This window comes from Salmo salar, chromosome ssa10 (genome assembly GCF_905237065.1).
Source record: "Salmo salar chromosome ssa10, Ssal_v3.1, whole genome shotgun sequence".
Taxonomy (NCBI): Eukaryota; Metazoa; Chordata; class Actinopteri; order Salmoniformes; family Salmonidae; genus Salmo; species Salmo salar.
The window spans coordinates 23,766,456-23,794,259 of record NC_059451.1 but is presented as its reverse complement, the minus strand read 5'-3'; the positions used below and the strand labels follow the sequence as shown (position 1 = coordinate 23,794,259).

Here is a 27,804-nt window from a genome sequence, read left to right as displayed (position 1 = left end):
CCGAATAAATATTTTTGTTAAAGATTCCAGTTGTGGGTCTTGGCCAGAGCCGATTGTGGATAAATACTTTATCCATCTTTCTATCTGTAAAATAATAAAGACATGTACCTAAAAATGTATTTTTGGAACATTCTTCCAAATTAAAACTATTAACTAGAAAAAAGAATTCAAGACAGCACAAACAATTCCCTCTGGGCATGTCGGGAGAATATACACTATATTTACACAAAAGTATGTGGACACCACTTCAAATTAGTCGATTCGGCTATTTCAGCCACACCTGTTGCAGACAGGTGTATAAAATCAAGCACAATGCCATGCAATCTCCATAGACAAACATTGGCAATAGAATAATCCGTACTGAAGAGCTCGGTGACTTTCAACGTGGCGCCGTCATAGGATGCCACCTTTCCAACAAGTCAGTTCGTCACATTTCTGCCCTGGTCAACTGTAAGTGCTGTCATTGTGAAGTGGAAACGTCTAGGAGCAACAACTGCTCAGCCGTGAAGTGGTAGGCCACACAAGCTCACAGAACGGGACCGCCGAGTGCTGAAGCGTGTAAAAATCATCTGTCCTCGGTTGCGAAACTCAGTACTGAATTCTAAATTGCCTCTGGAAGCAACTTCAGCACAACTGTTAGTCGGGAGCTTCATGAAATGGGTTTCCATGGGCGAGCAACCACACACAAGCCTAAGATCACCATGGGCAATCCCAAGCGTCGGCTGGAGTGATGTAAAGCTCGTCGCCATTGGAAACGCACTCTCTGGCGTGATGAATCACGCTTCACCATCTGGCAGTCCGATGGACAAATCTAGGTTTGGCAGATGCCAGGAGAACACGAACTGCCCCAATGTATATTGCCAACAGGAATGGTTGGTGGATGAAGAATAATTGTCTAGGGCTGTTTTTCATGTTTCAGGCTAGGCCCCTTAGTTTCAGTGAAGGGAAATCTTAATGCTACAGCATACAATTACATTCTAGACAATTCTGTGCTTCTAATTTTGTGGAAGACCCTTTCCTGTTTCAGCATGACAATGCCCCCGTGCATAAAGCGAGGTCCATACAGAAACGGTTTGTCAAGATCAGGGTGGAAGAACTTCACTGCACAGAGCCCTGACCCCATCCAACACCTTTGGGATGAATTGGAATGCCAAATGCGAGCCAGGCCTAATCGCACGACCTCACTAACGCTAATGGCTGAATGGAAGCAAGACCTTGCAGCAATGTTCCAACATCTAGTGGAAGGTCTTCCCAGACAAGTAGAGGCTGTTATAGCAGCAAAGGGGGGGGGACGACCAACTCCATATTAATGCCCATGATTTTGGAATGAGATAGTCACAGATATCCACATATTTTTGGTCATGTAATGCATCTAAGGATAACCACAACATTTGGTGAACGCAGATGCTTCTGAAGCTGAGAAAAATGTGTTGGTGTGTGGGAAGAGTCTGACTTTCGGGAAATGACAGTTAAAAGGCAAATACACTGAATTAGGACTACCAAACGCCAAAAGTCTATTCAGACCCAATCACCAGCTCTTGAAAGTAAGTTGCTAAATGTAGTCCAGTTTGTAAATCTCTATGAAATGGGCTTTGAAATTAATGATGCATGTCCATTTTACAGTGGTTAAAATGAATAACAATTGATGTCAGTAGTATGACAAACTAAAGAAATTATACATTTTCAGCAAGTTTGAAATGGTTTACTTTGTGAAAATAGAAATAATGGACCAAAAATGCCAACAAATCTCAATCAGTAGATGCAAAAAATGTCATTTCAACCTGTGGTGCCTGGCGTCAAGTCCAGATTATTTCCTGTTCATATAAGAAAGCTCATTCAGTTCAGACTCTCTCTCAAAAGGGCATCGTTGTTTTGCCAAGTGTCACACTTGATGTTTTTCAGTATCTGCTTTTTTCCACACAATCTTTCTCAATGACATTCGCTGTGTTATGAAACAAAACAAAAGCATGAAGAATCGGAAATCAATGTTTGATTCACCTAAAAATGCAAAACTAATACTAATTATATGGAACCAACTAGTGTGACCAATCCTCAAAAACAACCACAGGGACACGAAGGCCCTTGCTGAGGATTGAGACGGTACCAGTACTTTGGACATAAGGGTTGTGTTTGGCTGTCTATTGATTCACCAAATGTGGGCAGTCAGGAGGAACAGGAAAGCAACCTAGAATTACACCGTTGAGAATAAATGCCATCCAGGGTGATTTTAGCCCTTTAACTAAATTTCACCCCCTGTTCGAAGACACAGGAAGTACCTGTGGGTGAAAGAAAATACAAGGAAAAGAAAGCAGTGCCACGGCAGATCTTTTAGGGTAGTTATGAAAACATTATTACACACACACACTAATATTTGGACTAATTGCCAACCAGTTCTGTTATCATTCAGCATATCAGCTGGTGGTTAAGGAACAAGGTGGCTCACTGTGTTGGCTTTATGGAACAGAAGAGGGCATTCAAGGAGAACACTACATTATGTTCTGCCTGGACTGGCAGAACATGCTTTATTCTCTGTAGCCAACCTGCAGAGAGAGATCAAGCTAAACTATAAAGACCCGGATGCTGAAGAAAACTGAGTAAGTTAACTTGCACATTCAATGTCTTATGCTCTGCAGTTGAAACTTTAATTGTTGTGCTTTGATTCCATAATAATGGAATTTTCTGCACGGTCCTAATCTGAACATATCAACAGGACTCCACTCCATCACACATCAGAAGTTGTATTTTTCAAATGGTTACATAAATCAGATGGAAATGCTCAAATATAATTGAAAAGGTTAAGTACAAATTAAATTATTTTCTGACATGCTGCCAATCCTCCAGTACAAACCAACCAAATTATATATATATAAAAAAAAAATAGAATGCAATCACAATTCAAGCTAACAATATATTAATATAGATCTTTTGATGTCATACACTCATAAAAACAATCTCAATCACTCATATATCGAGGCTCTTTCATGCACCCAATATCAGTAAGTCAAAGAACATTTCTTGAAAAAATGTTGCCATGTTGTGAACTATTCACCTAAGGGTCAGAAGGGAAAGAAAAGTTACAACAAAAAGGCCCATTTGACAGAAACTGAACAAGGGTTTTTCTCTGGGAGTAAATTCATCTGAAGCCCTCAAAAGATATTGCTGAAACACAGGAACTCACAGGATGATCTGAACTTGACCTCCTGATGTCCTTATCGGAGATGTAGCATGCTCTTAAACATGTTACTTCTGGCTCATTTTAACCACCACACGGGGGTAATATAAAAATTAACTCAAGTCCCCCCAAGTTAAGAAACAATAAAAAGGGTAAAAATGAAATGTCTTCCCGCCCCACAGTAGACTTCTAATGCCCACCAAACCCTACTGCACACACACACAGACCATCTCACCAGAGGCATTCACACTCAAGCAGTCACTCTAGGAGAGAGGGAGATGTTAATAAAGGAAGTGGCTGGGCAGGGGTTGTGACTCCGCCACCCCATCCACCTTATCCTACCATGATACAATTTTATCTGGTAATATTCCATGCCGCCATTGTTCCACAATTTGCACGTCAGAGACTTTTCTACTCAGTCCTCATAACTTCTGGATCTTCTCAGCCACCACGATAGGGTTCTCCTTGCGTATGCGTGCCGCGGCAGCACCTCGATAGTCGTAGGGACAGTCATGTTTGTCAGAGTAGCGGTGAACGGCGCAGAACAGGTTACCACAGCGACAAGCGAAGCCTAGTGAGTGAGGAGATGGACAAAGTTTTAAATTAAAATGGCTTCTTAACAAAGAGCAATTTCTCAAGCAAGTATTTTGCTAGGACTGTCTGGGAGTGGTTTGAGTAGAAAGGGGAAAACTGAACATGAGCTGTTACTGGTAGAGCGGTTTGGAATTCTTTATTGGTCTATTAACTAATTTACCACACAGTGATGTCAACATGGAAGGCCAAAACTCGCTCCCACCAAAACAGGCTGAAACTTCAGGCGGTCTTTTCAATCAGCTCTTACACTAAAAAGGGCATTATAACAATTTTCACAGTATTATTCAAACCTTAGTGTGGAAATACAGTACCAATCAAAAGGTTTGGACACACCTACTCATTCAAGGGTTCTTAATTTTTTTCCCATTTTCTACATTGTAAAATAGTGAAGACATCAAAACTATGAAATAACATACAGAATCATGTAGTAACCATTTTTTAACAAATCAAAATAATGTTTTCTATTTTAGATTCTTCAAAGTAGCTACCCTTTGCCTTGACAGCTTTGCACACTCTTAGCATTCTCTCAACCCGCTTCATGAAGAATGCTTTTCCAACAGTCTTGAAGGAGTTCCCACATATGCTGAGCACTTGTTGGCTGCTTTTCTCGGTTAAGCATTTATTTGGGCTGCAATCTGAGGTGCAGTTAACTCTAATGAACTTATCCTCTGCAGCAGAGGTAACTCTGGGTCTTCCTTTGCTGTGGCGGTCCTCGTGAGAGCCAATTTCATCATAGCACTTCATGGTTTTTGCAACTGCACATGAAGAAACTTTGAAAGATATTGAAATGTTCCGAACTGACTAAACTTCATGTATCAAAGTAATGATGGACTGTCATTTCTCTTAGCTTATTTGAGCTGTTCTTGCCATTACTTGGTCTTTTACCAAATAGGGCTATCTTCTGTAGACCACCCCTTCCATGTCTCAACACAACTGATTGGCTCAAACGCATGAAGGAAATAAATTCCACAAATTAACAAGGCACGACTGTTCATTTAAATGCATTCCCGGTGACTACCACATGAAGCTGGTTGAGAGAATGCCAAGAGTGTGCAAAGTTGTCATCAAGGCAAAGGGTGGCTACTTCGAAGAATCTCAAAATATATTTTGATACTTGATTCCATATGTGTTATTTCATACTTGATGTCTTTACTATTACTCTACAATGTAGAAAATAGTAAATATTAAGAAAAACCCTGGAATGAGTAAGTATGTCCAAACTTTTGAACGGTACATTCTAAAATTATATCAAACAATAGGTTTAGGCTACATTTCGGTATCAACTTTCATTGACGTAATAATATATATATATATTTTTTTTTTAAGAGTTCCGGTACGCCCCCCCAAAAATAACACTACATCACCGATTGTCATGCTCCGAAAAAGCTAAGTCAAAAGCAAGAAAGAAGCAAATTTAGGCAAGTGACTGGTTACGGCAAAGAGGCCAATATGGATTGTCAATTTTGCAGACAGAGCTCGAGGTAAGAACAGGTTTAAATAAGACTTGTAACATAACCCAGGAGACCAGCTAGCTTGTGTGTGTGTGTGAGTAGCTAGGTTTACACCCATTGGCGACAGATTTTCATGCAAATATTAAAACTACACGCATTTTCCCAACAGAGATGTATTTCCATCAAATTGACTTGTTGCAGATAAAAGGCTGTGAGTGATGACGTAGTGCACATAAATTCCCTTGTACCGAATAAAAAAAATACAAGTTAAATGGGTTTCCATCACATTTATTTCTACTAATGGTTTTCTCCCCCCAAAAATGTGCATTATATAGCGTGCCCTCTCTGGTCTTGGCACGTGCACTCTAGTTGTATCTGTGCGCTACTGGCTAGAGCGCACGTATAGCCTACATGAGATTATTATCGACAAAAGAGCAAGATTTTTATTTGTCAAACGGCAGCCAAGCATCGATGATCATGTCATCAGAATAAGACCCTTGATATTTATTGAAAAGGAACATCCAGCTCATCACCTTGCACTTTCACCACCCTGTGAAGTTCATCACTTATTTTATTTGTAGCCTCCTAATAAACTGCATGCTTTCCTGGTGAGTCGTAGTGGGGGACCACACAACATGACATTGCGTGACTCCACCTTTACTTCAATATGATGGTTATATCAATAATTGCTCATAAAAGTGTTTCCACCGGCATTTCTGGCCGAATACATTTTACCGACAAAAAGATCCCACCTTGTCTAGCGTATTTTGTTTTGTTGACTTTTGCAAAGTTCAGCAAAAAATGTTACGTTTCCATCAGGGCTGTCATAACATTATTTTTATCCAACATGTACTTTACTTGTATAAAAAAGGTTGGACGAAACATGGTTAGAGATGAACTTGTAATGTAGGTGAAGAGAACAATTTATTGCCCCGAGTAGCTGCTATTGGCTGATGGTGAGAAATGCCTCACATCTGCTCTGAGCATTGTTCACACTTCGCGACAATGGTCGATTTGAGGTAGAATATATTCAACATGTTAAATTATTGGGAATGCCCAAGTACACGGGAGCCTATTACAGCAATCAACCGCAAATCAAGTATGCGCTTACACTTTTACAAGCTGCAGCTCTAAGTTTTACTCCAATTTGAAAAATGTGCCAGGAGCCAATGAGGAGCCTGTAGATCAGACTAAAAACGTGTAGTGTCCAGCTGGCTTAAAACCCTCTTCAGTCTTACCCGTCAGGCCCACTTTCTTCCGGCAGGTGAAGCATCGGTTCTTCTTATTTTTGTCAGGGGTCTGATCACCATCAGACAAGGTCTGGGCTGCCTCCCCCACTGGCTCTGTTAAAATACAACATCTGACTGAACTTCAAAGATAGATACCCATATAAGACTGTTGCTGCAGTGTAGTTATGTATTACAAGACAAGGCAGGAGGCATGCCATATAACGTTACTGATGATATAGACATGGAAAACAGTTTGGAAACCAAGAAAGTATTGAGTTTCCCCCCCCCAGTTGTTCTAACCTGTGTTTTTGGATGTCCCCTCCTCTTCCCCATTAGCCTGGTCTGAGTCAGTGGCTCCAGTATCCTGGGAGATACTCATGGCTGTCATTTGCTGGGTTACTGGGCTGGGGGAGCTGGGACTAAAGACACACATACACACTCAGACCAATAATGAGTTGATCAACTGAAACCATAATCCAATATTCAGCCCAGGAGGAAGACTAGGGAACTCAAACACAATGATAAACCAAAGCCTCTTGAGCAACAGCTTACTGTCAATTGAATGGATTCCATTTAGCAGTCTGTGTGTTTGTTTGCAGAGACAAGCTGATTCTCTGTCAGCATACCTGGATGTCCTTTCCTTGGGCGGAGTGTCCCCTTCCGCGCTGGGTTCCGCTGTCTTGCGCTTCACCGACACACCAGCTGCTCCCGGGGACCCCACTGGCGATGAAGCAACCGAGCCTGTAGACAAACCACATGTTTATTGTTTGTGACTATGAATGACCTTTTACTTATGTTGAATGATGGCTTCAATGAACAAACAAAAAAAAAGTGGTTCACAAACTGATAAATCACTATTGCTTTATAATGCCAAGGTTTTGGTCGTGATTGCTACCTCCTTCTCCAGCCCCCCCCCATTTTGTGTCCCTCTCCCATCTTCCTACCTTTCTCACCTGGGGGGCTGGAACAGCCCACACCCTGTTGTCTCTGCAGGTGTTCCTTGTAGCAGACGGAGCACATGCCGTTGGTGCGGGGATTACCATAGAAACCGCAGCCCATAGTGCAAAGCATTGGCACTTGCGTCTGATTGGTCTCCTGAGCCATGCTCTCTGACAAAGGGAGGGGGGAGGGGGGGGGGACAGGATATTCCTGAAATGAGGTTGAAGAGTTAGTCAAACTAGTGGCCATTTGTTTACATGAACATTCTTAACAAACGGGCTAAAAGAGCTTGGAGACCAGTTTTGAGTGGTTCTGCTAAGAGTTAGTGGTTCTGCTAGGAGTAGGTACGAATGATTGATAAATGGTTTAGTTTATTAGAGATGATCTTGACAGTATTGGTCATGAGTGATCAATTTGTTAGATACAATACAAATAGCGTTTCTTGTTACTAGCAGGGAGGCTACCCAATCCAGAGGCTGTACTTACTCTGTTAAATTAGGTTTAGAATTTGACACCCATAACATACAGTAGCTTTCAAAACACAAAATCAACGTATTCACTTCACTTGAATGGTCAGATATCATTGACAGTGGGAAAACCAGTGGCTACAGTGCATTCGGAAAGAATTCAGAACCTTTAACTTTTTCCACTTTGTTACGTTACAGCCTTATTCTAAAATTGATTCAATTGTTTTTCTTTTCAATCTACACACAATACCCCATAATGACAAAGCAAACAGGCTTTTAGATTTTTTTTTGCAAATGTATAACCCCTCTCCCCCAGAACTATCACATTTACAAAAGTATTCAGACCCTTTACTCAGTACTTTGTTGAAGCAACTTTGGCAACGATTACAGCCTTGAGTCTGACGCTACAAGCTTGGCACGCCTATATTTGGGGAGTTTCTCCCATTCTTATCTGCAGATCCTCTCAAGTTCTGTCAGGTCTCTCCAGAGATGTTCGATCGGGTTCAAGTCCAGGCCACTCACGGTCATTGAGACTTGTCCCGAAGCCACTCCTGCTTGGTCCGGCTTTGTGCTTAGGGTCGTTGTCCTGTTGGAAGGTGAACCTTCGCCCCCAGCCTGAGGTCCTGAGCACTCTGGAGCTGGTTTTCATTAAGGATCTCTGTACTTTGCTCTGTTCATCTTTCCACTTGATCCTGACTAGTCTCCCAGTCCCTGCCGCTGAAAAAGATCCCCACAGCATGATGCTGCCACCACCATGCTTCACTGTAGGGATGGTGCCATGGTTCCCAAAGACATGACGCTTGGCATTCAGGACAAATAGTTCAATCTTGGTTTCGTCAGACCAGAGAATCTTGTTTTAGGTGCCTTTTGGCAAGCTCCAAGCGGACTGTTATGTGACTTTTACTGAGGAGTGGCTTCCGTCTGGCCACTCTACCATAAAGACCTAATTGCTGGAGTGTTGCAGAGATGGTTGTCCTTTTGGAAGGTTCTCCCATCTCCACAGAGGAACTCTGGAGCTTTCAGAGCGACCATTGGGTTCTTGGTCACCTGCCTGACCAAGGCCCTTCTCCTCTGATTGCTCAGTTTGGCTGGGTGGCCAGCCCTAGGAAAAGTCCTGGTGGTTCCAAACTTCTTCCATTTAAGAATGGAGACCACTGTGTTCTTGGGGACCTTCAATGCTGCAGAAATGTTTTGGTACCCTTCCCCAGATCTGTGCCCCGACACAATCCTGTCTCGGTGCTCTACGGATAATTCCTTCGACCTCATGGCTTGGTTTTTGCTCTGACATGCACCGTTAACTGTGGAACCTTATATAGACAGGTGTGTGCCTTTACAAATCATATCCAATCAATTGAATTTACCACAGGTGGATTCCAATCATGTTGTAGAAACAGCTCAAGGATGATCAAAGGAAACAGGATGCACCTGAGCTCAATATCAAATCCCATAGTGAAGGGTCTGAATACTTATGTAAATATGGTATTTCCGTTTTTGTATTCAAGACATTTGCACAAAATTATAAAACCCTGTTTTCGCTTCGTCATTATGGGATATTGTGTGTAGATTGATGAGGAACATTTTAATTTCACCAATTTGAGAATAAGGCTGGAACGTAACAAAATGTGGAGAAGGGGAAGGGGTCTGAATACTTTCCGAATGCACTGTACATATCGCAATACCCCTATTCATCTTGTATCGAATACAACCGACTTCTCCCTCATTTGTGTCTGTGTGTCAAAAAAGATACGTATCAATTAGCACTATTTGACGTGTCACATAAGCTTGTTGACCAATCAGGACCTAAATACACAATTTAACAAGTTCATACATTTTTTTACGTAGATATTACACAACCACTCGTATTTCATATGTCACAACGATTCATATGCTATGATGCTGGTAAAGTTGTTTCGGGCACCTACAGTGTTGTTCATTAAAAAAAACTTTAAAAAAAACCTTGCTAGCTCATGGATGAAACAATGTTCTTTCCAAAAAACGACAATCTCTTTCAGTAGCTATTGTTAGCTAGCTAACTATATAGCTAGGTGTCATCTAAAATAACCCTAATGTAAAAGACAGTTCTTAATGGTGTTCAGACCCATCTATGTGAAGCTAGCCACAATAAGGATTAGCCACAATAGTGGACTTTGCGGTTAGCCTTCAAAATAAGTGTAATTGAAAGTGATGCAAATGAATACAAATAGAACTATGCCATAATTGAATAGATCATGCTAAACGAGGTTGAAATATTATATTAAATAAATACACAATAATTTGTTAATTTGCCAAAAATCTGTTGAAATCACACTGGATGTATTAGACTGTAGAATTGCATTGGGGGCCATACTTATTTCACTGTACAGCCTTACCTATGGAGGGTGGATCAATGACATGGGGTACCAGTCTACTCAGTGACACCCAGAGAACATCAGCGTCGTAGCCCTTATTGTGGGACTCTGAAACAACATTTATTGTCAACCTATATGTATTGAACACTATTCCAGAGGAAAAACAATACCGCGTGGATGTTTTGGAGTCTGATAACAGGACGTTGGGGGGGGGAATACACTGGTTATTGAGTAGACTGCTATCCAATCCTTAGGTAAAGCTGTATAGTGCAATATGAATGTCAACACACAATAGGCTGACTGGGGAGGTGATTTCACAGTGTCGCTATTAGTGTTGTAGCTCTTATATTTGTGTAAAGTCTTCAGTTGTGTTCTGTGGGTGTCACCGAGTAGACATACAATTTCATTGATTCACATTCCAACCTTGTTTAACAGTATTCCAAATATGGCACGAGTCCACCAATTCTAACCTTCATCACTTTCAAAGAGGTACTTTTATTTTGAAGCGAAACCGCAAATTCCACTAGTGTGCCTAATCCTTATTGTGGCTACATTCACAACCATTAACCCAGTCTGGTTGAGCCTCATGAAGCAAACTGGCTGCTTATAAGGTTAGCTTTGGGCAACACGGTTTAGTAGCTGGCTATCTATTCATTTTCATGAACTGAAGTTCAATTTCAATAAGTGCACAACAATACTTACAAGGATTCCTAAATCATTTCTAAGAATAATGAAGATGACAGCAGTTTCTACTGGTCATTGTTTTCAGGCTGGTTGTATTGGTGCTAGCTAGGTACCAAGCTAAAGCTAACCCTCTACCCCAGAAGTTGTGGTCCAACACATTTTACAATTAAACGGTGTTATTTAACATGTCAAATTCTGTTATTTGACGTGTATCTTTGACACCCAAACGGCGTTCCATACTGTAATGTGCCAATTGAATCTGTTTACATTGTATGAACAAAACAAATGAGAAAAAAAGTCGGTGGTTGAATTCGCTACGTTTATTAAAAGTATGAATTTCAGCACACCGCGGAAGGACTGCAGTTCTACAGAACAAACATAGGTACAGGTAAGCGTCTTCAGAATTGACATTTTTACAAGAATCGACTGATGGTGACTTCCGGCGACCAGTTATCAAAACTCAACACTTCCTCCATAGCCCGAGTTGAGCGGTCCATAACTAGGTCTCGGACAAGCAAAATTGAAAACAAAATGTCTACATTATCTTGCCAACTAGTAAGCTAGCTAGACTTCTTGCCATATACTGACAATAATAAAAATAGCTCTGGCTGGTCAAATTAACTAGCTAAATTAGTAACTACAGCTGACTGTCATTAACCCAGGTCGGGTTTGGCTCAAAACAATTCCTTCCTCTCAGCTCATAACGACGCCAGCCAACAAATAACTTTAGCCTGCCCTAGAGACCTGCTAACGTTAGCTGATTGAAAACAAGGACAAGGGAAGTAATTTATGTCCTAGTTTACCTGGGTAAGGTCTGAAATGAATTAGACGGATTATCTTGCAAATATAAACACGACTTTCGCTTAAATCAAGTGGATAAAAACGAACGTTGCGTTAGCTGGCTAGCTATCATGAAGCTCTAAGCTAGTCAGAGAATGCATCGAATCGGTTTACATTAACGAAACCTTCTAATTTTTTACGACAGCAAAACAGTACCTGAAATACGAAGTGCTGCAGATGTCGACGACCTTGCTCTCCAGAATGTAGTAATAACCGTTCCCTTCTGTGCGCGCGGCCTCTTAACGAGCGCTAGCTCCCGACATTCGAAACAACGACCGTGACGTCATTGTAAGCCTTATTTTTCTCACATCTGCCAAATACAATAACATAAATAAGCGTGCTATAACCAAAATGCTTGTTAATGAGTCTTGTGACATTGAACATTGTTGTCAATATCAGCAATGACAACAGGGTTATAATAAGTTACAGGTTCTTGGAAACATGTTTGAGTTATAGGAATAAAGAAATGACAGCAAAGTACAACATAATTCTAAATATTCACTTGGCAGTATGAACTATAATGAGTGAAAGATGCAGGTAAATTAAATCCTATATAACTAAAATAATGGAATGGAAGCCCAGGACCAGAGCCAAAATGACTTTATTTAGCCTACTGTATCAGTACTCAAACAGCAAGACCCTGCTGGAGCTTACACATACAGCAGAGAGGACAGACAAATGTCACACCAATTTGTAAATTTGAGAGGACTAAAGATCAGTTGCATGTGAAGTTTATACTGCATTTCATACAGTTTCAGAAACAAAATTACTATTTGTTTTTAAATCGTTTCTCAACATTCACAGATTGGAGTGTGATCTAGACCCCAAATATGGCAGTTTTATGTTGTAGATTACCCTTATAACACAGCATTGTGATTTCCATATGTTACCGTCAGGTAGCCTAGTGCTTAGAGCGTTGGGCCAGTAACCGAAAGGTTGCTAGATCGAATCCCCGAGCTGACAAGGTAAAAAAAAAAAAGTTGTTCTGCCCCTAAACAAGACAGTTCCTAGGCCGCCATTATAAATAAATTGTTCTTAACTGACTTGCCTAGTTAAATCAAGTAAAATAATAATAAATACAAAAAAAAAAAATCTGCATATCTTATGGATGCGGGCAGTAAGTTCTTAGAAAGCACATTTACTGCACTGTACAAAAAGATGCAGGCATGCCAGGCCTCGGAGATGAAAAGCACAAGCCTTTTTGGAGTAATCTACTCCAACCTCTCAGTCCTCCTCTAATCCTAGTTCTGAGGGCCCCCCTTATCTGCAGCCCGCCCGCCCTCCCCCTTCTCTGTGATCTGAGGTGCAAAGGGTCCCACCAGCCAGTTGAGAGGAGTGTTATTGAGCAGATACTCTACGACACCATCCAGAGACTGTCGCACCTGTGAACATTTAAAATGTGTCAATCAACACAAATAACAGATAATTATGAATCACTCTGAGGTGATGATGTACAAACACTGTGTTGGTTGAAATATTGAGAACCCAACAGCTGGTGTATTCATAATGAATGCACACAGGAGAAATGGAGCAACAGAGTTTGGTATACCTGTGTTAGATGGTGACGGGTCTGCTCCAGGAGGGGGCGTGTGAGGGTGCTAGTGTTGCCCAGGGAGGAGTGCAGTTCTTCAGCCGCTTTCCGTGCATTTGACAGCTGGTCCTGGACAGCACCGGGTAAGCCCTGGGCGCTGGACACCACCCCAGAGCATGCAGACCGCAACTGGTCACTGAGACCACGCACCATCGAGAGGGTTCGCCACTCCAACAGCTACACAAACATAGGCATTTACAGTTATCTGTGGAAACTATAATACAGTGTTTATAAAGTTCCAAGTACATTCATTCACATGGCTACTTGGACAGAAAATACTAACGCAGGACTCCCTACCTCAGTCTGGTCTTTGGGAACATCCACCTCCCCCATATCTACCCCTCCATCTTTAGGCTGTTTCTCCTGCCACTCCTTCCAGCGCTGCAGCAGCTGCTCTGGTGCCCCTCCCAGCTGGTGGTTGGCAGTGGCCAGGGTGGAGCGGGCTTTCTCCAGCAGGTCCAGGGTGCTGGTGATCTGTGTCAAAGTTGCGTATGTGGCATCTCTGGCGTGTCGGGCTCTCACCAGGGACTGCTCCAGGGCCCGCTCCTGCACCTTGGAGGACAGCTTGCCCAGACGGACAAAGTAGCTAGAGCCCACCACTGGTGCAGGAGCCACCTCACCTGTTGCAGGCTCCGCCAAAGCAGCTGTATGCGGAAAAAATAACGATAATCTATAAACAATAATTCACAGTCTGAGATCAGAGCCATGGATTTTAGTGTCGCCTTGTCTACATATACAGTTGAAGTAGGAAGTTTTCATTACACCTTAGCCAAATACATTTAAACTCACTTTCACAATTTCTGACATTTAATCCTGGGGAAAAATTCCCTGTCTTAGGTCAGTTAGGATCACCACTTTATTTCAAGACTGTGAAATGTCAGTAATAGTAGAGAGAAATATTTATTTCAGCTTTTATTTCTTTCATCACATTCCCAGTGGGTCAGAAGTTTACATACACTCAATTAGTATTTGGTAGCATTGCCTTTAAAATTGTTTAACTTGGGTTAAACGGTTTTGGGTAGCCTACCACAAGCTTCCCACAATAAGTTGGATGAATTTTGGCCCATTCCTCCTGACAGAGCTGGAGTAACTGAGTCAGGTTTGTAGGCCTCCTTGCTCACACACGCTTTTTCAGTTCTGCCCACAAATGTTCTATAGGATTGAGGTCAGGGCTTTGTGATGGCCACTCCAATACCTTGACATTGTTGTCCTTAAGCCATTTTGCCACAACTTTAGAAGTATGCTTGGGGTCATTGTTCATTTGGAAGACCCATTTCAGACCAAGCTTTAACTTCCTGACTGATGTCTTGATGTTGCTTAAACATATCCACATCATTTTCCTTCCTCAACATGCCATCTATTTTGTGAAGTGCACCAGTCCTTCCTGCAGCAAAGCACCCCACAACATGATGCTGCCACCCCGTGCTTCACGGTTGGGATGGTGTTCTTCGGCTTACAAGCCTCCCCCTTTTTCCTCCAAACATAACGATGGTCATCAAGGCCACATTTTTTTATTTTTGTTTCATCAGACCAGAGGACATTTCTCCAAAAAGTACAATCTTCATCCCCATGTACAGTTGCAAACTGTAGTCTGGATTTTTTTATGGCGGGTTTGGAGCAGTGGCTTCTTCCTTGCTGAGCGGCCTTTCAGGTTATGTCGATATAGGACTCGTTTTACTGTGGCTTCACAAGGTCCTTTGCTGTTGTTCTAGGATTGACTTGCACTTTTCGCAGCAAAGTATGTTAATCTCTAGGAGACAGAACGCATCTCCTTCCTGAGCGGTATGCCGGCTGCGTGGTTCCATGGTGTTTATACTAATTATCGGTACTATTGTTTGTACAGATGAACGTTGTACCTTTAGGCGTTTGGAAATTGCTCCCAAGAATGAACCAGACTTGTGGAGGTCTACAATTTTTTTTCTGTGGTCTTGGCTGATTTCTTTTGATTTTCCCATGATGTAAAGCAAAGAGGCACCAAGTTTGAAGGTAGGGCTTGAAATACATCCACAGGTACACCTCCATTTGACTGAAATTATGTCAATTAGCCTATCAGAACCTTCTAAAGCCATGACATAATTTTCTGGAATTTTCCAAGCTGTTTAAAGGCACAGTCAACTTTGTGTATGTAAACTTCTGACCCACTGGAATTGTGATACAGTGAGTTATAAGTGAAATAATCTGTCTAAAACAGTTGTTGGAAGAATTACTTGCGTCATGAACAAAGTAGATGTCCTAACCAACTTGCCAGAACTATAGTTTAACAAGAAATTTGTGGAGTGGTTGAAAAACTAGTTTTAATGACTCCATCCTAAGTGTATGTAAACTTCCAACTTCAACTGTACATAGCTACACATAAATTAACCATCTTGCAGCTCTAGACCTGACTCAGCAGCACCCACACCAGGGATGGGTTCAATTCCATTTAAGTACAGTCAATTCAGAGGTTATTAGTTCATTTTGTCATTCATACTGACCCAGCTCTCTGTCGCTGAGAGGCAGGTTATGGTCCACCCAGTTCTCAGAGTGGCTGAGGGCCAGGCCCACCCCACTGCTGACCATCTGGCCCACACCGGTCACCATGAATGAGCTGAACAATCCACTGGCTGCTACTTGGGTCATCTCCACACCCCCGCACACTGCCGACATTACAGCCCCAGTCATGGTTTCCTTGGCCCCGGTTACAGCCCCAGTCATGGCCTCCTTTGTCCCGCTCACAGACTGGTACATCATGCCTATTGTATCTGAAACTAGCTGAGGGAGAAACAATTAAAAACCTGTTATGAATATACAAGGTATTACATCAAGTAAAGTGTTTTCTTGGGGACTTCAGTTGAATTGGATGCATGAGGAAGCATTGTTGACTAGTCAACACTAGATTTGGAGACTCACCTTATCAGCTGGCTGCTGGAGGATTTGTAGTTTTTCCATCTTGTCCAGTCCCATCATAGCATAATGATTCACCACAGAAACTGCAACAAATCATTCATTAACTCCGAATAAAAAAGTTATCCACTAAAATAAATGTTAAAAAATAATTATATATATATATATATTAGTTTTTTTGTGATGTCCGTCTGTGGTCACTACGCAGCAGAACTCACTCTGTGGCTCCAGTCTGTCCAGGAGTGGCTTGGAGCCGGTTGTGGCAGCTGCCCCAAGAGTGCGCACCCCGCTCTCAGCAGCCTCCATGAACCCTTTCAGCAGGGGCACGCTGTCCTTAGTGCTGCTGTAGGCGTTGGACACTACACCACACGCAGAGCTCACCAGGGGGATGCTGCCCACACGGGACACAACACTCTGGAAACAAAACACAATGGTTAGTATTTAGCCTGAGTTAGTAGAGGGGAAACAGCCTTTGTGTTGCCAATTTCAGCAATTGCATGTTGCATATTTTTGTTTGATTTGTACTGATCACTCAATCTGCACCTGGAGTTTTTTGGTGTACATGCACATATTATACTTGAGTGCTTGAATATTTCCAATTTATCCACTTGAGTGAAATACTGAATGCTGGTTTCAATGTTATTTGTGTATCAAACCCTTCATCAGAGCTGTGTTGTATGGTAAACTAATGTCATAGTCATGGTGCTCCTCACCCGCTGGTCTCCATTAGTTGGCTGGGCTGGGGCTGTACTGGGCTCATTAGTCTTCCCGCTGTCGGCCATTGTGCAGGATGTGTTTAAGGATGTTTCTTAAAATTTCTGACATGAAAAAGAGAAGATTCACCTCAAATTACATAGTTTATGAGACAGAACTTTTACTTGCTTCATAAGACAAATATTATTATGCAGCTGAACAGCAGTGAGGGGATTTATTGTGTTGTCCCTCCATCTATCCGTTTGTAGACAACCCAGTCATGTCTGCTTCATTTGTCATGCAACAGGATACAGCCGGGATAGAACTGGATAGGGCTGAATTATAGAACGATTCACGTCACTAGACAGAAGTTGGACTGAACAAGGATGCCCTGTCCCATCTGGACAAGAGGCATACCTATGTAAGAATGCTGTTCATTGACTATAGCTCAGCATTCAACACCATAGCTCATCATCAAGCTCGAGGCCCTGGGTCTGAACCCCACCCTGTGCAACTGGGTCCTGGACTTCCTGACGGGTCGCCTCCAGGTGGTGAAGGTAGGAAACAACACCTCTTCACTGATCCTCAACACTGAGGCCCCACAAGGGTGTGTGCTTAGCCCCCTCCTGTACTCCCTGTTTATCCACGACTGCGTGGCCAAGCATGGCTCCAACTCAATCATCAAGGCTTGATTACCAACAATGATGAGACAGCCTAAAGGGAGGAGGTGAGGGCTCTGGGAGAGTGGTGCCATGAAAATAACCTCACACTCAACATCAACAAAACGAAGGAGATGATCGGGGACTTCAGGAAACAGCACAGGGAGCACCCTATCCACATTGATGGGACCGTAGTGGAGAAGGTGGAAAGCTTCAAGTTCCTTGGCGTACACATCACTGACAAACTGAAATGGTCCACCCACACATACAGTGTGGTGAAGAAGGCACAACAGCGCCTCTTCAACCTCAGGAGGCTAAAGAAATTTGGCTTAACACCTAAAACTTTTACAGATGCATAATTGAGAGCATCCTGTCGACCTGTATCACCGCCTGGTATGGCAACTGCACCGCCCACAACCGCAAAGCTCTCCAGAGGGTGGTGCGGTCTGCCCAACGCATTACCGGGGGCAAACTTCCCACCATCCTGGACACCTACAGCACCCGATGCCATAGGAAGGCCAAAAAGATCAAGGACATCAACCACCAGAGCCACTGCCCAGCTATCACCCAGAAGGCGAGGTCAGTACAGGTGCATCAAAGCTGGGACCGAGAGACTGAAAAACAGCTATCATCCCAAGGCCGTCAGACTGCTAAACAGCCATCACTAACACAGAGGCGGCTGCCTATATACAAAGATTAGGAATCACTGGCCACTTTTAGAAATGAAACACTAACCACTTTAATAATGTCTCTGTTTCTTGCATTACTCATCTCATATGTGTAAATTGTACTCTATACTATTCTACAGTATCTTAGTCACTTTAATTATTTGTACATATTGCATCACCCATCTCATAGGTATATACTGTACTCTATACTATGCCACGGTATCTTAGTCCAATGCAGCTCTGACGTGTATGTATGTATATATATATATATATATAATGACCTTCTTGATCCTAATCAGTCAGGTTTCAAGACTGGGCATTCAACTGAGACTGCTCTTCTCTGTGTCACGGAGGCTCTCCGCACTGCTAAAGCTAACTCTCTCTCCTCTGCTCTCATACTTCTAGACCTATCTGCTGCCTTTGATACTGTGAACCATCAGATCCTCCTCTCCACCCTCTCCGAGTTGGGCATCTCCGGCGCGGCCCACGCTTGGATTGCGTCCTACCTGACAGGTCGCTCCTACCAGGTGGCGTGGCGAGAATCTGTCTCCGCACCATGCGCTCTCACCACTGGTGTCCCCCAGGGCTCTGTTCTAGGCCCTCTCCTATTCTCGCTATACACCAAGTCACTTGGCTCTGTCATATCCTCACATGGTCTCTCCTATCATTGCTATGCAGACGACACAAAATTAATCTTCTCCTTTCCCCCTTCTGATAACCAGGCGGCGAATCGCATCTCTGCATGTCTGTCAGACATATCAGTGTGGATGACGGATCACCAGCTCAAGCTGAACCTCGGCAAGACGGAGCTGCTCTTCCTCCCGGGGAAGGACTGCCCGTTCCATGATCTCGCCATCACGGTTGACAACTCCCTTGTGTCCTCCTCCCAGAGTGCTAAGAACCTTGGCGTGATCCTGGACAACACCCTGTCGTTCTCCACTAACATCAAGGCGGTGACCCGATCCTGTAGGTTCATGCTCTACAACATTCGCAGAGTACGACCCTGCCTCACACAGGAAGCGGCGCAGGTCCTAATCCAGGCACTTGTCATCTCCCGTCTGGATTACTGCAACTCGCTGTTGGCTGGGCTCCCTGCCTGTGCCATTAAACCCCTACAACTCATCCAGAACGCCGCAGCCCATCTGGTGTTCAACCTTCCCAAGTTCTCTCACGTCACCCCGCTCCTCCGCTCTCTCCACTGGCTTCCAGTTGAAGCTCGCATCCGCTACAAGACCATGGTGATTGCCTACGGAGCTGTGAAGGGAACGGCACCTCCATACCTTCAGGCTCTGATCAGGCCCTACACCCAAACAAGGGCACTGCGTTCATCCACCTCTGGACTGCTGGCCCCCCTACCTCTGAGGAAGCACAGTTCCCGCTCAGCCCAGTCAAAACTGTTCGCTGCTCTGGCACCCCAATGGTGGAACAAGGTCCCTCACGACGCCAGGACAGCGGAGTCAATCACCACCTTCCGGAGACACCTGAAACCCCACCTCTTTAAGGAATACCTAGGATAGGATAAAGTAATCCTTCTAACCCCCCCCCCATAAAATATTTAGATGCACTATTGTAAAGTGGTTGTTCCACTGGATATCATAAGGTGAATGCACCATTTTGTAAGTCGCTCTGGATAAGAGCGTCTGCTAAATGACTTAAATGTAAATGTACTTAATCTATTCCTTACTTAGATTTACGTGTATATGGTGTGAAACTTAGATATTACTGCACTGCCGGAGCTAGAAGCACAAGCATTTCGCTACACCTGCAATAACATCTGCTAAACACATGTATGCGACCAATAAAATATGATTTGGATGATTGAAGTCTTTCTGTTTCCAAATAAGGGACAGTACGTCTCCCACAGCCAAAATATATCATTATGATGGAGGCAGATACAATACTTGCTAATATTACAAACAGTAGCACTAGGAGCTCCTCCACTACACATTTGTCTGGGCCCTAGCTCTGTTCACTGCAGACCAAAGTTACTCATGTAGGCCATCAATTTGATGTTTGTTTTTATAATAATGATGTGGCATTTTGATCATGTGATTTTTCAGTACCTTAAACTAAATGCTTGGCAAAATTTTATTTTATGAAGATTCTGAAAAATGTTGGCAAAAATGTAAATTGGATGACATCACAATTGAACATTTAAATCCTGGAGAACTTAATGTCATGGTAATTCTTAATGTGATCGTTATTCAAATGTAAAATTGGATGACAACAATTGAATGTTTGGGCCAAGAATGCGCTGATTGTTTATTTCTGAACTCAGTTTTGGCGGTAACAAATTTGAAACCAAACTAGCTGGTACACAGATTACCGATTTGAATATATATATATATATATACATACATACATTCAGGTAATTGATCAGTGTGTACCATTGATGGGGCAGGGAGATCTTCCAGCAGGACCATCTACTTTCATCTATAATGCTAAGACCATTTTATTCCTCTGCGGAGGACAGGGCCATAGCTCATTTTTGTGTACTGCTCAATATTCCATGTAAAAAAAATGCTATGGTGATGCTGTTGCTTTGTCTAGTCTTAGGATTGTGGAATGGCAGTAAGTCATTGATGTGTCATTGAGACGTAATTGGTATACAATTACCACGTTTCCATCCAGTTTTTATACAAGTAAAGTCATACTGTAAAAAAAAACTGCTAAGATGGAAACTGGAAGTTTCAGTACAATTTTATAAACGCTGACAGATAGTTTGACGTGTTGGCATCTTTTTGTGTCAGTAAAATGTATTATGCGAGAAATGGCAGTGGAAACGCCTTTATGCGCAAATATTGATACACTACATAACCAAAAGTATGTGGACACATGCTCGTCGAACATCTCGTTCCAAAATCATGGGCATTAATATGGAGTTGGTCCCCCCTATGCTGCTATAACAGCCTCCACTCTTCTGGGAAGGCTTTCCACTAGATGTTGGAACATTGCTGCAGGGACAAGTTATTAGATGGGGTTGAGGTCAGGGTTCAGTGCAGGCCAGTCAAGTTCTTCCAAACGGATCTCAACAAACTATTTCTGTATGGACCTGGTTGTGCACGGGGGCATTGTCATGCTGAAACAGTAAAGGGCCTTCCCCAAACTGTTGCCACAAAGTTGGAAGCACGGAATGATCTAGAATGTCATTGTATGCTGTAGCGTTAGGACTTCCATTCACTGGACCTAAAGGGCCTAGCCCGAAACATGAAAAACAACTCCAAACCATTATTCCTCCTCCACCAAACTTTACAGTTGGCACTAGGCATTTGGGAAGGTAGCTTTGTCCGTCGGACTGCCAGATGGTGAAGCATGATTCATCACTCCAGAGAACTTGTTTCCACTGCTCCAGAGTCCAATGGCAGCGAGCTTTACACCACTCCAGCCCAGCCGACGCTTGGCATTGCGCATGGTGATCTTAGGCTTATGTGCGGCTGCTCGGCCATGGAAAACAATTTCATGAAGCTCCCGACGAACAGTTATTGTGCTGATGTTGCTTCCAGAGGCAGTTTGGAACTCGGTAGTGAGTGTTGCAACCAAGAACAGACCATTTTTACACGCTACAGCACTCTGCGGTCCCGTTCTGTGAGCTTGTGTGGCCTACCACTTCGCGGCTGAGCCATTTATGCTCCATGACGTTTCCACTTCACAGTAACATCACTTACAGTTGACCGGGGCAGCTCTAGCAGGGCAGAAATTTGACAAACTGACTTGTTGGAAAGGTGGCATCTTATGACAGTGCCACGTTGAAAGTCACCGAGTTCTTCAGTAAGGCCATTCTACTGCCAATGAAGATTGCATGGCTGTGTGCTTTATTTTATACGCCTATCAGCAACGGTGTTGCTAAAATTGCCAAATCCACTAATTTGAACGGGTGTCCACATACTTTTGTATATATAGTGTATAATAACCATCATATCGAAGTAAACTTGGAGTTACGTGATGTTATGGTGCGTGGTCCTTGTACTGCGACTCGGGAAACCACGCAGTTTGAGGCTACAGATTAAATGATGACTTCACAAAGTGGTTAAAGTGCATGGTAATCTTGATGCGCCTTTCCAATAAATATTGAGGGTCTTATTCTGGTGACATGATTATCGATGCTTGACTGCCATTTGACAAATACAAATATTCTCACTCTTAGTAATCTCATTTAGACTAGCCTACCCGCTGTATCTGCAAGCTGTTGGCTAGAGAGCACAAGCCAAGACCAGAGTATGACCAACAGTTAACACAACATTTTGTGTGACAAATCTATCAGTAAAGTTGAAAATGCAATGGAAACACATTGAACTTTAGATTTTTGTTTGGTACATGAAAACTTAAGTGAAAAGTATATTTTGTGTGCACTACATTCACACACTGATTTTTATCCACAACAAAAAATTCACATTTTTTTCATATTCGCATGGAAATCTGTCACCAATTGGATGGAAACCTAGCTATTGATGACAAAATCTTTGGATGTCACTATAGCCAATTGCCAAAGACAGTTGAAAACCGTATTCTGATGTCACCAAAATCTTAGATCTTCAAAGCAATTTGAAATCCCTACTGTCTAGATAAGTGTTTATTTTATTGCACATGGATGTGTCATTTTCAGGTCAAACCAATACTGTGGCAGCAACCAGCCCTGTGGCTCTGGTACTGGCCCTGTTCACCAGGCCTCACTGGTGGATCCCCTAACCTCTGTGGGACAGGCAAACTGCCACCCACCTCAGAGCAGGCCCCAAAGGTAAAGGAGACCCATCCAGACACCCATATCCGATATGTGGTCATCATGAAGGATCTTCCACATGCCTCCTCTCTCTCATCAGTCGTCTGAGCTCTCTAAAGGGTCTGAAGGTCCAGCCGGATGAGCCTCTGACACTGACCTACCTGGGAACGGTAAACCTCCCTCAGGCTCCTGACCAGGCCTTACCTCCACAGCAGCCCAAGAACAGCCCTCTGCTGAGCCCACTCAAGGCAGTTTCTGACATAGGGGAAGGAAGCAGTTGGACATCCCCAGCTCATGACCACAGCAGGCCCCTCTCCTGGTCCATGGCAGGCCCCTTCATTCAGTCACCCAGGGTGCTATAGCCAGGAGGAGTACTGGCAGAGGTGCATGCAGTACTACCAGCAGCTGTCTGACCAGAGAAGGTGGAAACACATGCTACTACATGGACATGAGCAGAGTTCCCCACTAGGGAGTTCTACATGTGCATTCTGATGCAGCTGCCTGCACTTGGCCATGCTGAGGATAGTGTGGCGGAGCCTTCTACCAGCAAGCAGCGTGGTAACACCACTTTAAATTATATTAAACTCGACATGGATGGTGGGGTATGCAAAAATGCATATACCCCACCAAAAATGGGTCAACCTTGAACAACTTTGTCTTGTATGTTTTTCCATATCAGGTAAAAAAAAATATCTATATACAAATTCTGAACACTTCTACAAGGGACAAATATGTATGGGAGGTTTCATTCAAATCAAAAAGTATTCTGTCAAAATGTGAATGAATTCAAATGGATTTACCCCTCTGTGTGTAACCCCTGAAGCCAGTAGAGCAGGCCTAGATGGCAGTAAGTTGGTATGCAAGCAATGACTGACTGTATGAAGAAAGACTTGGTCACAGCCATATAAATTAATGGTCCCAGCAGCCTACAACGTTCCAATTCCAGTCAAATCATTTACAGTTGACAGGTGAACGTAAGAAAAATACTACTTCACAAAGAAGCAAATAAGAGGTCTGAGGGCCCTAATGACAATTGGAAAATAAGCCATCTTTAAAAGTGTTTTGAAAAATTGGGCCATAGTTCTGCCGAACTTCACCCCACAAAAGGGATTTTCCCAGTACCGTAAAATGAATAGCTTCTCTGGTAGATGTGACCAACTAGCCTACAGTAGTTTGATTAACTTCTAACTAAATATACATTAAACAGGCACTTAGGCGGACATCTAAAATAACAGTAGAGTTTGTTAGCAAGCCTGGTCAAAGACGACGCTAGAAGGTTACAAGTTGTTATCCTAATGTTACCGCATGTTACAGCTCTGCATGCTTTTCTAAATATTAGTTTCCAGACAGGTTGTCAATTTAGTCACTGACCTCGCTGATAATAAAAATAATATATTTGGCATGCTCCTGTCCTCCGTTGACCTGGCTGTGAAGTTTAACCCAGACAGCCGTGTCCCGACTGAGCCCTGACAGCACACTTGGCAAAACATGGGCAGAGCAAAGGCGGGGTTGTCAAATTGTTCCTGAAAGTTAACCAATCACTGTAAACTGAAACGAAATTAGCTATACGCAATAGTTGCCAATGAATGTAGTTAGGTTACATGAAACCATGTAGCCTAACAATTACGATATCAATAGTTGTGCCTGTATGATTATATATTTTGGAATATCCAGCGTCATCTATAATGTCTGGATTTCTATTTATGTTAGTGTTGTGTTCATGTCATAATTGATGATGAGACTGATTATTGGTATAGGCTAATACATTTAGATTATAAATAGATGGGGAACACAACCTCACATTGCATCATCAGGTGTTGAAAAATGTCACACAAAAGTGAGTTTTAATGACTTCATAAAGCCTGGTAAAATCACAGAACATCTGTTGTGATTATTAGGCCTACCCTTCAATGCAATCAGGTGCCTCACATCTTCAATGAAATCTGGTTTAAGGGTCAATAAATGATTTAGACCTGGCAATATTTAATCATTTACATCTTGAAGACCCATAAACTGTTACCCTACAACGTTTACAAAAGTTGCAGTTGTGGTTCTTACCTCAATTCACGTTGTATGGTATTTTGTTCTATGCAAAGTAGCTGTATATATAATTTATGTTTTATAGCCTACCTGCAATAAATAGGAACATCGGCCAACCAAATATGTTACCCTATGTCTTGAAAGCTAATTGCCTATGGGGACGGTTTATTTTACGCCTGCTACATTTAGGTTAATGTTGACGCCTGATGAGCAGCTTTCAACCTGCCCCAATGACGGAAATCGCAAGGTGCAGGTAGGCTAAGTGCCTCGTTCATGTACTAGTCGGAACTAGGAAACTCGGACTTCCTTAATCGTTGAACGCGGCACGTGTATAACTACAACCAGTTAGTAAATCGGAAATGTCCGGCTTTCCTAGTTCTGATTAGCATGTAATCTTAGTAAATCAGTAAGTAATTTAAGTATTTGTTTTTATGACCGTGTTTTTCTTTCTGCTTATATTTTGTATGTATATGCTGATGTGTGTATTTTTAGTATTGTATGTAATTCAGCACTCATCTGTAAAAAAAGACCGTGATCTTAGTATGACTCCCTGATAAAATAAAGGTTAAAGTAAATCAAAATAAATACAATCTCTCGTGGAAAGTCTGACGTGGTAGACAACGTTTCGTATTTCTCATTTCTTCTTCTTCTTCTTCTCTTCCATGCCTAGAACCTAATCTAGTAGTTAAGGTGATATTTTGCTTCTGGGTTGCCGTGATTAAAATTCGAGCAAAGATGTGTATAACTTAACCAAGATAGACCACAGCATATCGTTTCCAATGGGAACAAATGAGTCATAGTGGGCAGAATAAGTAAGGAGGTGGGCAGAGCCAAGCACGAAATAGCGAGGTCCTATTTTCCTGTTCCAGTAAACATTTGCATATTTCCGTTAGGGAACGCCTACTCTGTTAAATGCGCGTGTGCAATAACTCAATTCGTCTTTGCACTCCAAAACAACGCGATTTTTTAACAAACCTTAGTCCACTCTGTTTAAAACAGATTCTAGTTATGGGAACAGAAAACTGTATTGAGATCAAATGTTTCATTGATGAGAAAAATTACAGAATGTCGGCCAAAATCCATCTCCTTTCATCATTTTCCTACCAAATTTGGTAGTGAGGTGAAACGCCAAGCGGATGCTTCACATTTATACATCTGGTGAAATATCTGTCTCATTGTTCTATCTGTGACGCAAGTAATAATTACTACAGCATCAAGAGTGGCTTTGTATTTCTGTATAATGCAGTGTAACTGCAATGGGTAGCTACACCTGAAGAGGGCAATCTTTACCCACAAAGAGAGGCCAAAGTGCTGCAGCCTCACTCACTGTATGTGGCTGAACCTCTGCAAGGTCTTTCAAGTCTGCTTGGCACCCATATTGAAGACTTGTTGAGAGGATCCTTTTTTATCAAATTATAACTACAAGTTCTATATTTATATTTTAGAACAAAGAGTAAATCCACTATGAAGCCGATGAAAGTGAAGGGCATGTGGATGCATTTATAAATGCAAGTGTGAGGCTTACAGAAAATGTATGGGATACATATGTAGGCTATCTCTATAAAATAAATCTAGTGAGGATTGTCCATAGGAAGATAAAAAGGATATTCATGATTCCCTGACATGTGGAGTTCATATGATATAAGCTCTTCCTATTGTTTTAAACGCTAGAACAATGTGTATCTCTGTTTGGCTGGCAGTGGTGTGTATCCATGGATGCCAAGAGAAGCCAGGCTTCCAATTTTTTTGTTGTTGCTTTCGTCTCTCTGTGTTTTCAGAATTTTCTTCAATTCGCAAGAGGCTTAATATAACTCACCGGAGAAAGTGTCCGAGCAAGAGAAACAGCACCCCTCTGTTTCTGTGTTTGTAAGCCATCTATCTGATGCTGTCTGGTCATAAAGAGTATGACATTGTTGCCGCCTGTAGCGTTGAATGCAAGGGAAGCCAGCGAGCATTTGGCCTCCCTTAATAAGAAAAAAAAATATATAAAATAATAGCCAATCAGAGTTGAGCTAAACTGAACGAGCTCAACTGTGAATAGTCCTGGCTCACCAACAAAATGTGTCAAGGGAAGCCAGTTTGGATTTGGCTTCACTCCTATCGCATCAAGAGAAATATGTAATTGACAGAAACAACTTGAATTGTTGCACCTCGCTGTGTTGTTGTCCTCCTGTGACTAGCTAGCTAGCTAGCTAAAATTGTCCCTTTTCTAAATTAGCCATGGATGGAGATAGGGATTTGGACTTCTGGATTTACTTAATTCTCCTTATTGGCCAATGATTATAACAGTGATCAAACCATAAATTCATACACTGTGCCCCTGGACTGAGAGGATGGACATTTAATATGTACAGTTGAAGTCAGAAGTTTACATACACTTAGGTTGGAGTCATTAAAACTTGTTTTAAACCACTCCACAAATTTCTTGTTAACAAACTATAGATTTGGCAAGTCGGTAGGACATCTACTTTGTGCATGACTGAAGTAATTTTTCCAACAATTGTTTACAGACAGATTATTTCACTTATAATTCACTGTATCCCAATTCCAGTGGGTCAGAAATTTACATACACTAAGTTGACTGTGCCTTTAAACAGCTTGGAAAATTCCAGAAAATGATGTAATGGCTTTAGATGCTTCTGATAGGCTAATTGACATCATTTGAGTCAATTGGAGGTATACCTGTGGATGTATTTCAAGGCCTACCTTCAAACTCAGTGCATCTTTGTTCACATCATGGGAAAATCAAAAGAAATCAGCCAAGACCTCAGAAAAAAAATTGTAGACCTCCACAAGTCTGGTTCATCCTTGGGAGCAATTTCCAAACTC

The 27,804-nt window shown here is 42.4% G+C and overlaps 2 protein-coding genes across 6 annotated transcripts; both read right to left on the bottom strand.

Annotated features, from left to right (window-relative positions):
- Window positions 1-1,680: 1,680 nt before the first annotated feature.
- Window positions 1,681-12,033, bottom strand: LOC106613819 (AN1-type zinc finger protein 5). 2 transcript variants are annotated; one of them, XM_014216463.2, is made up of 6 exons: window positions 11,881-12,033; window positions 7,391-7,595; window positions 7,073-7,187; window positions 6,747-6,865; window positions 6,456-6,560; window positions 1,681-3,743 (listed from the first exon to the last, which is right to left on the bottom strand). In XM_014216463.2, the coding sequence occupies exons 2-6, from the start codon at window positions 7,548-7,550 to the stop codon at window positions 3,595-3,597; spliced, it is 648 nt and encodes a 215-aa protein (XP_014071938.1). In that variant the 5' UTR covers window positions 7,551-7,595; window positions 11,881-12,033; the 3' UTR covers window positions 1,681-3,594. The 2 variants fall into 2 exon arrangements, with proteins under 2 accessions (XP_014071938.1, XP_014071939.1); XM_014216464.2 differs by having other exon boundaries at window positions 7,400-7,595.
- A 275-nt stretch (window positions 12,034-12,308) lies between these two features.
- On the bottom strand, window positions 12,309-25,249 carry plin3 (perilipin 3). Of its 4 annotated transcripts, none has more exons than XM_014216462.2 (8): window positions 24,994-25,249; window positions 16,912-17,016; window positions 16,417-16,612; window positions 16,205-16,284; window positions 15,790-16,066; window positions 13,613-13,959; window positions 13,274-13,492; window positions 12,309-13,106 (listed from the first exon to the last, which is right to left on the bottom strand). In XM_014216462.2, exons 2-8 carry the CDS (start codon window positions 16,978-16,980, stop codon window positions 12,966-12,968), a joined length of 1,329 nt encoding a protein of 442 aa, XP_014071937.1. In that variant the 5' UTR covers window positions 16,981-17,016; window positions 24,994-25,249; the 3' UTR covers window positions 12,309-12,965. The 4 variants fall into 4 exon arrangements, with proteins under 4 accessions (XP_014071937.1, XP_014071935.1, XP_014071936.1 ...); XM_014216460.2 differs by having other exon boundaries at window positions 25,066-25,242; XM_014216461.2 differs by lacking the exon at window positions 24,994-25,249 and adding an exon at window positions 24,307-24,447.
- Window positions 25,250-27,804: the final 2,555 nt, after the last annotated feature.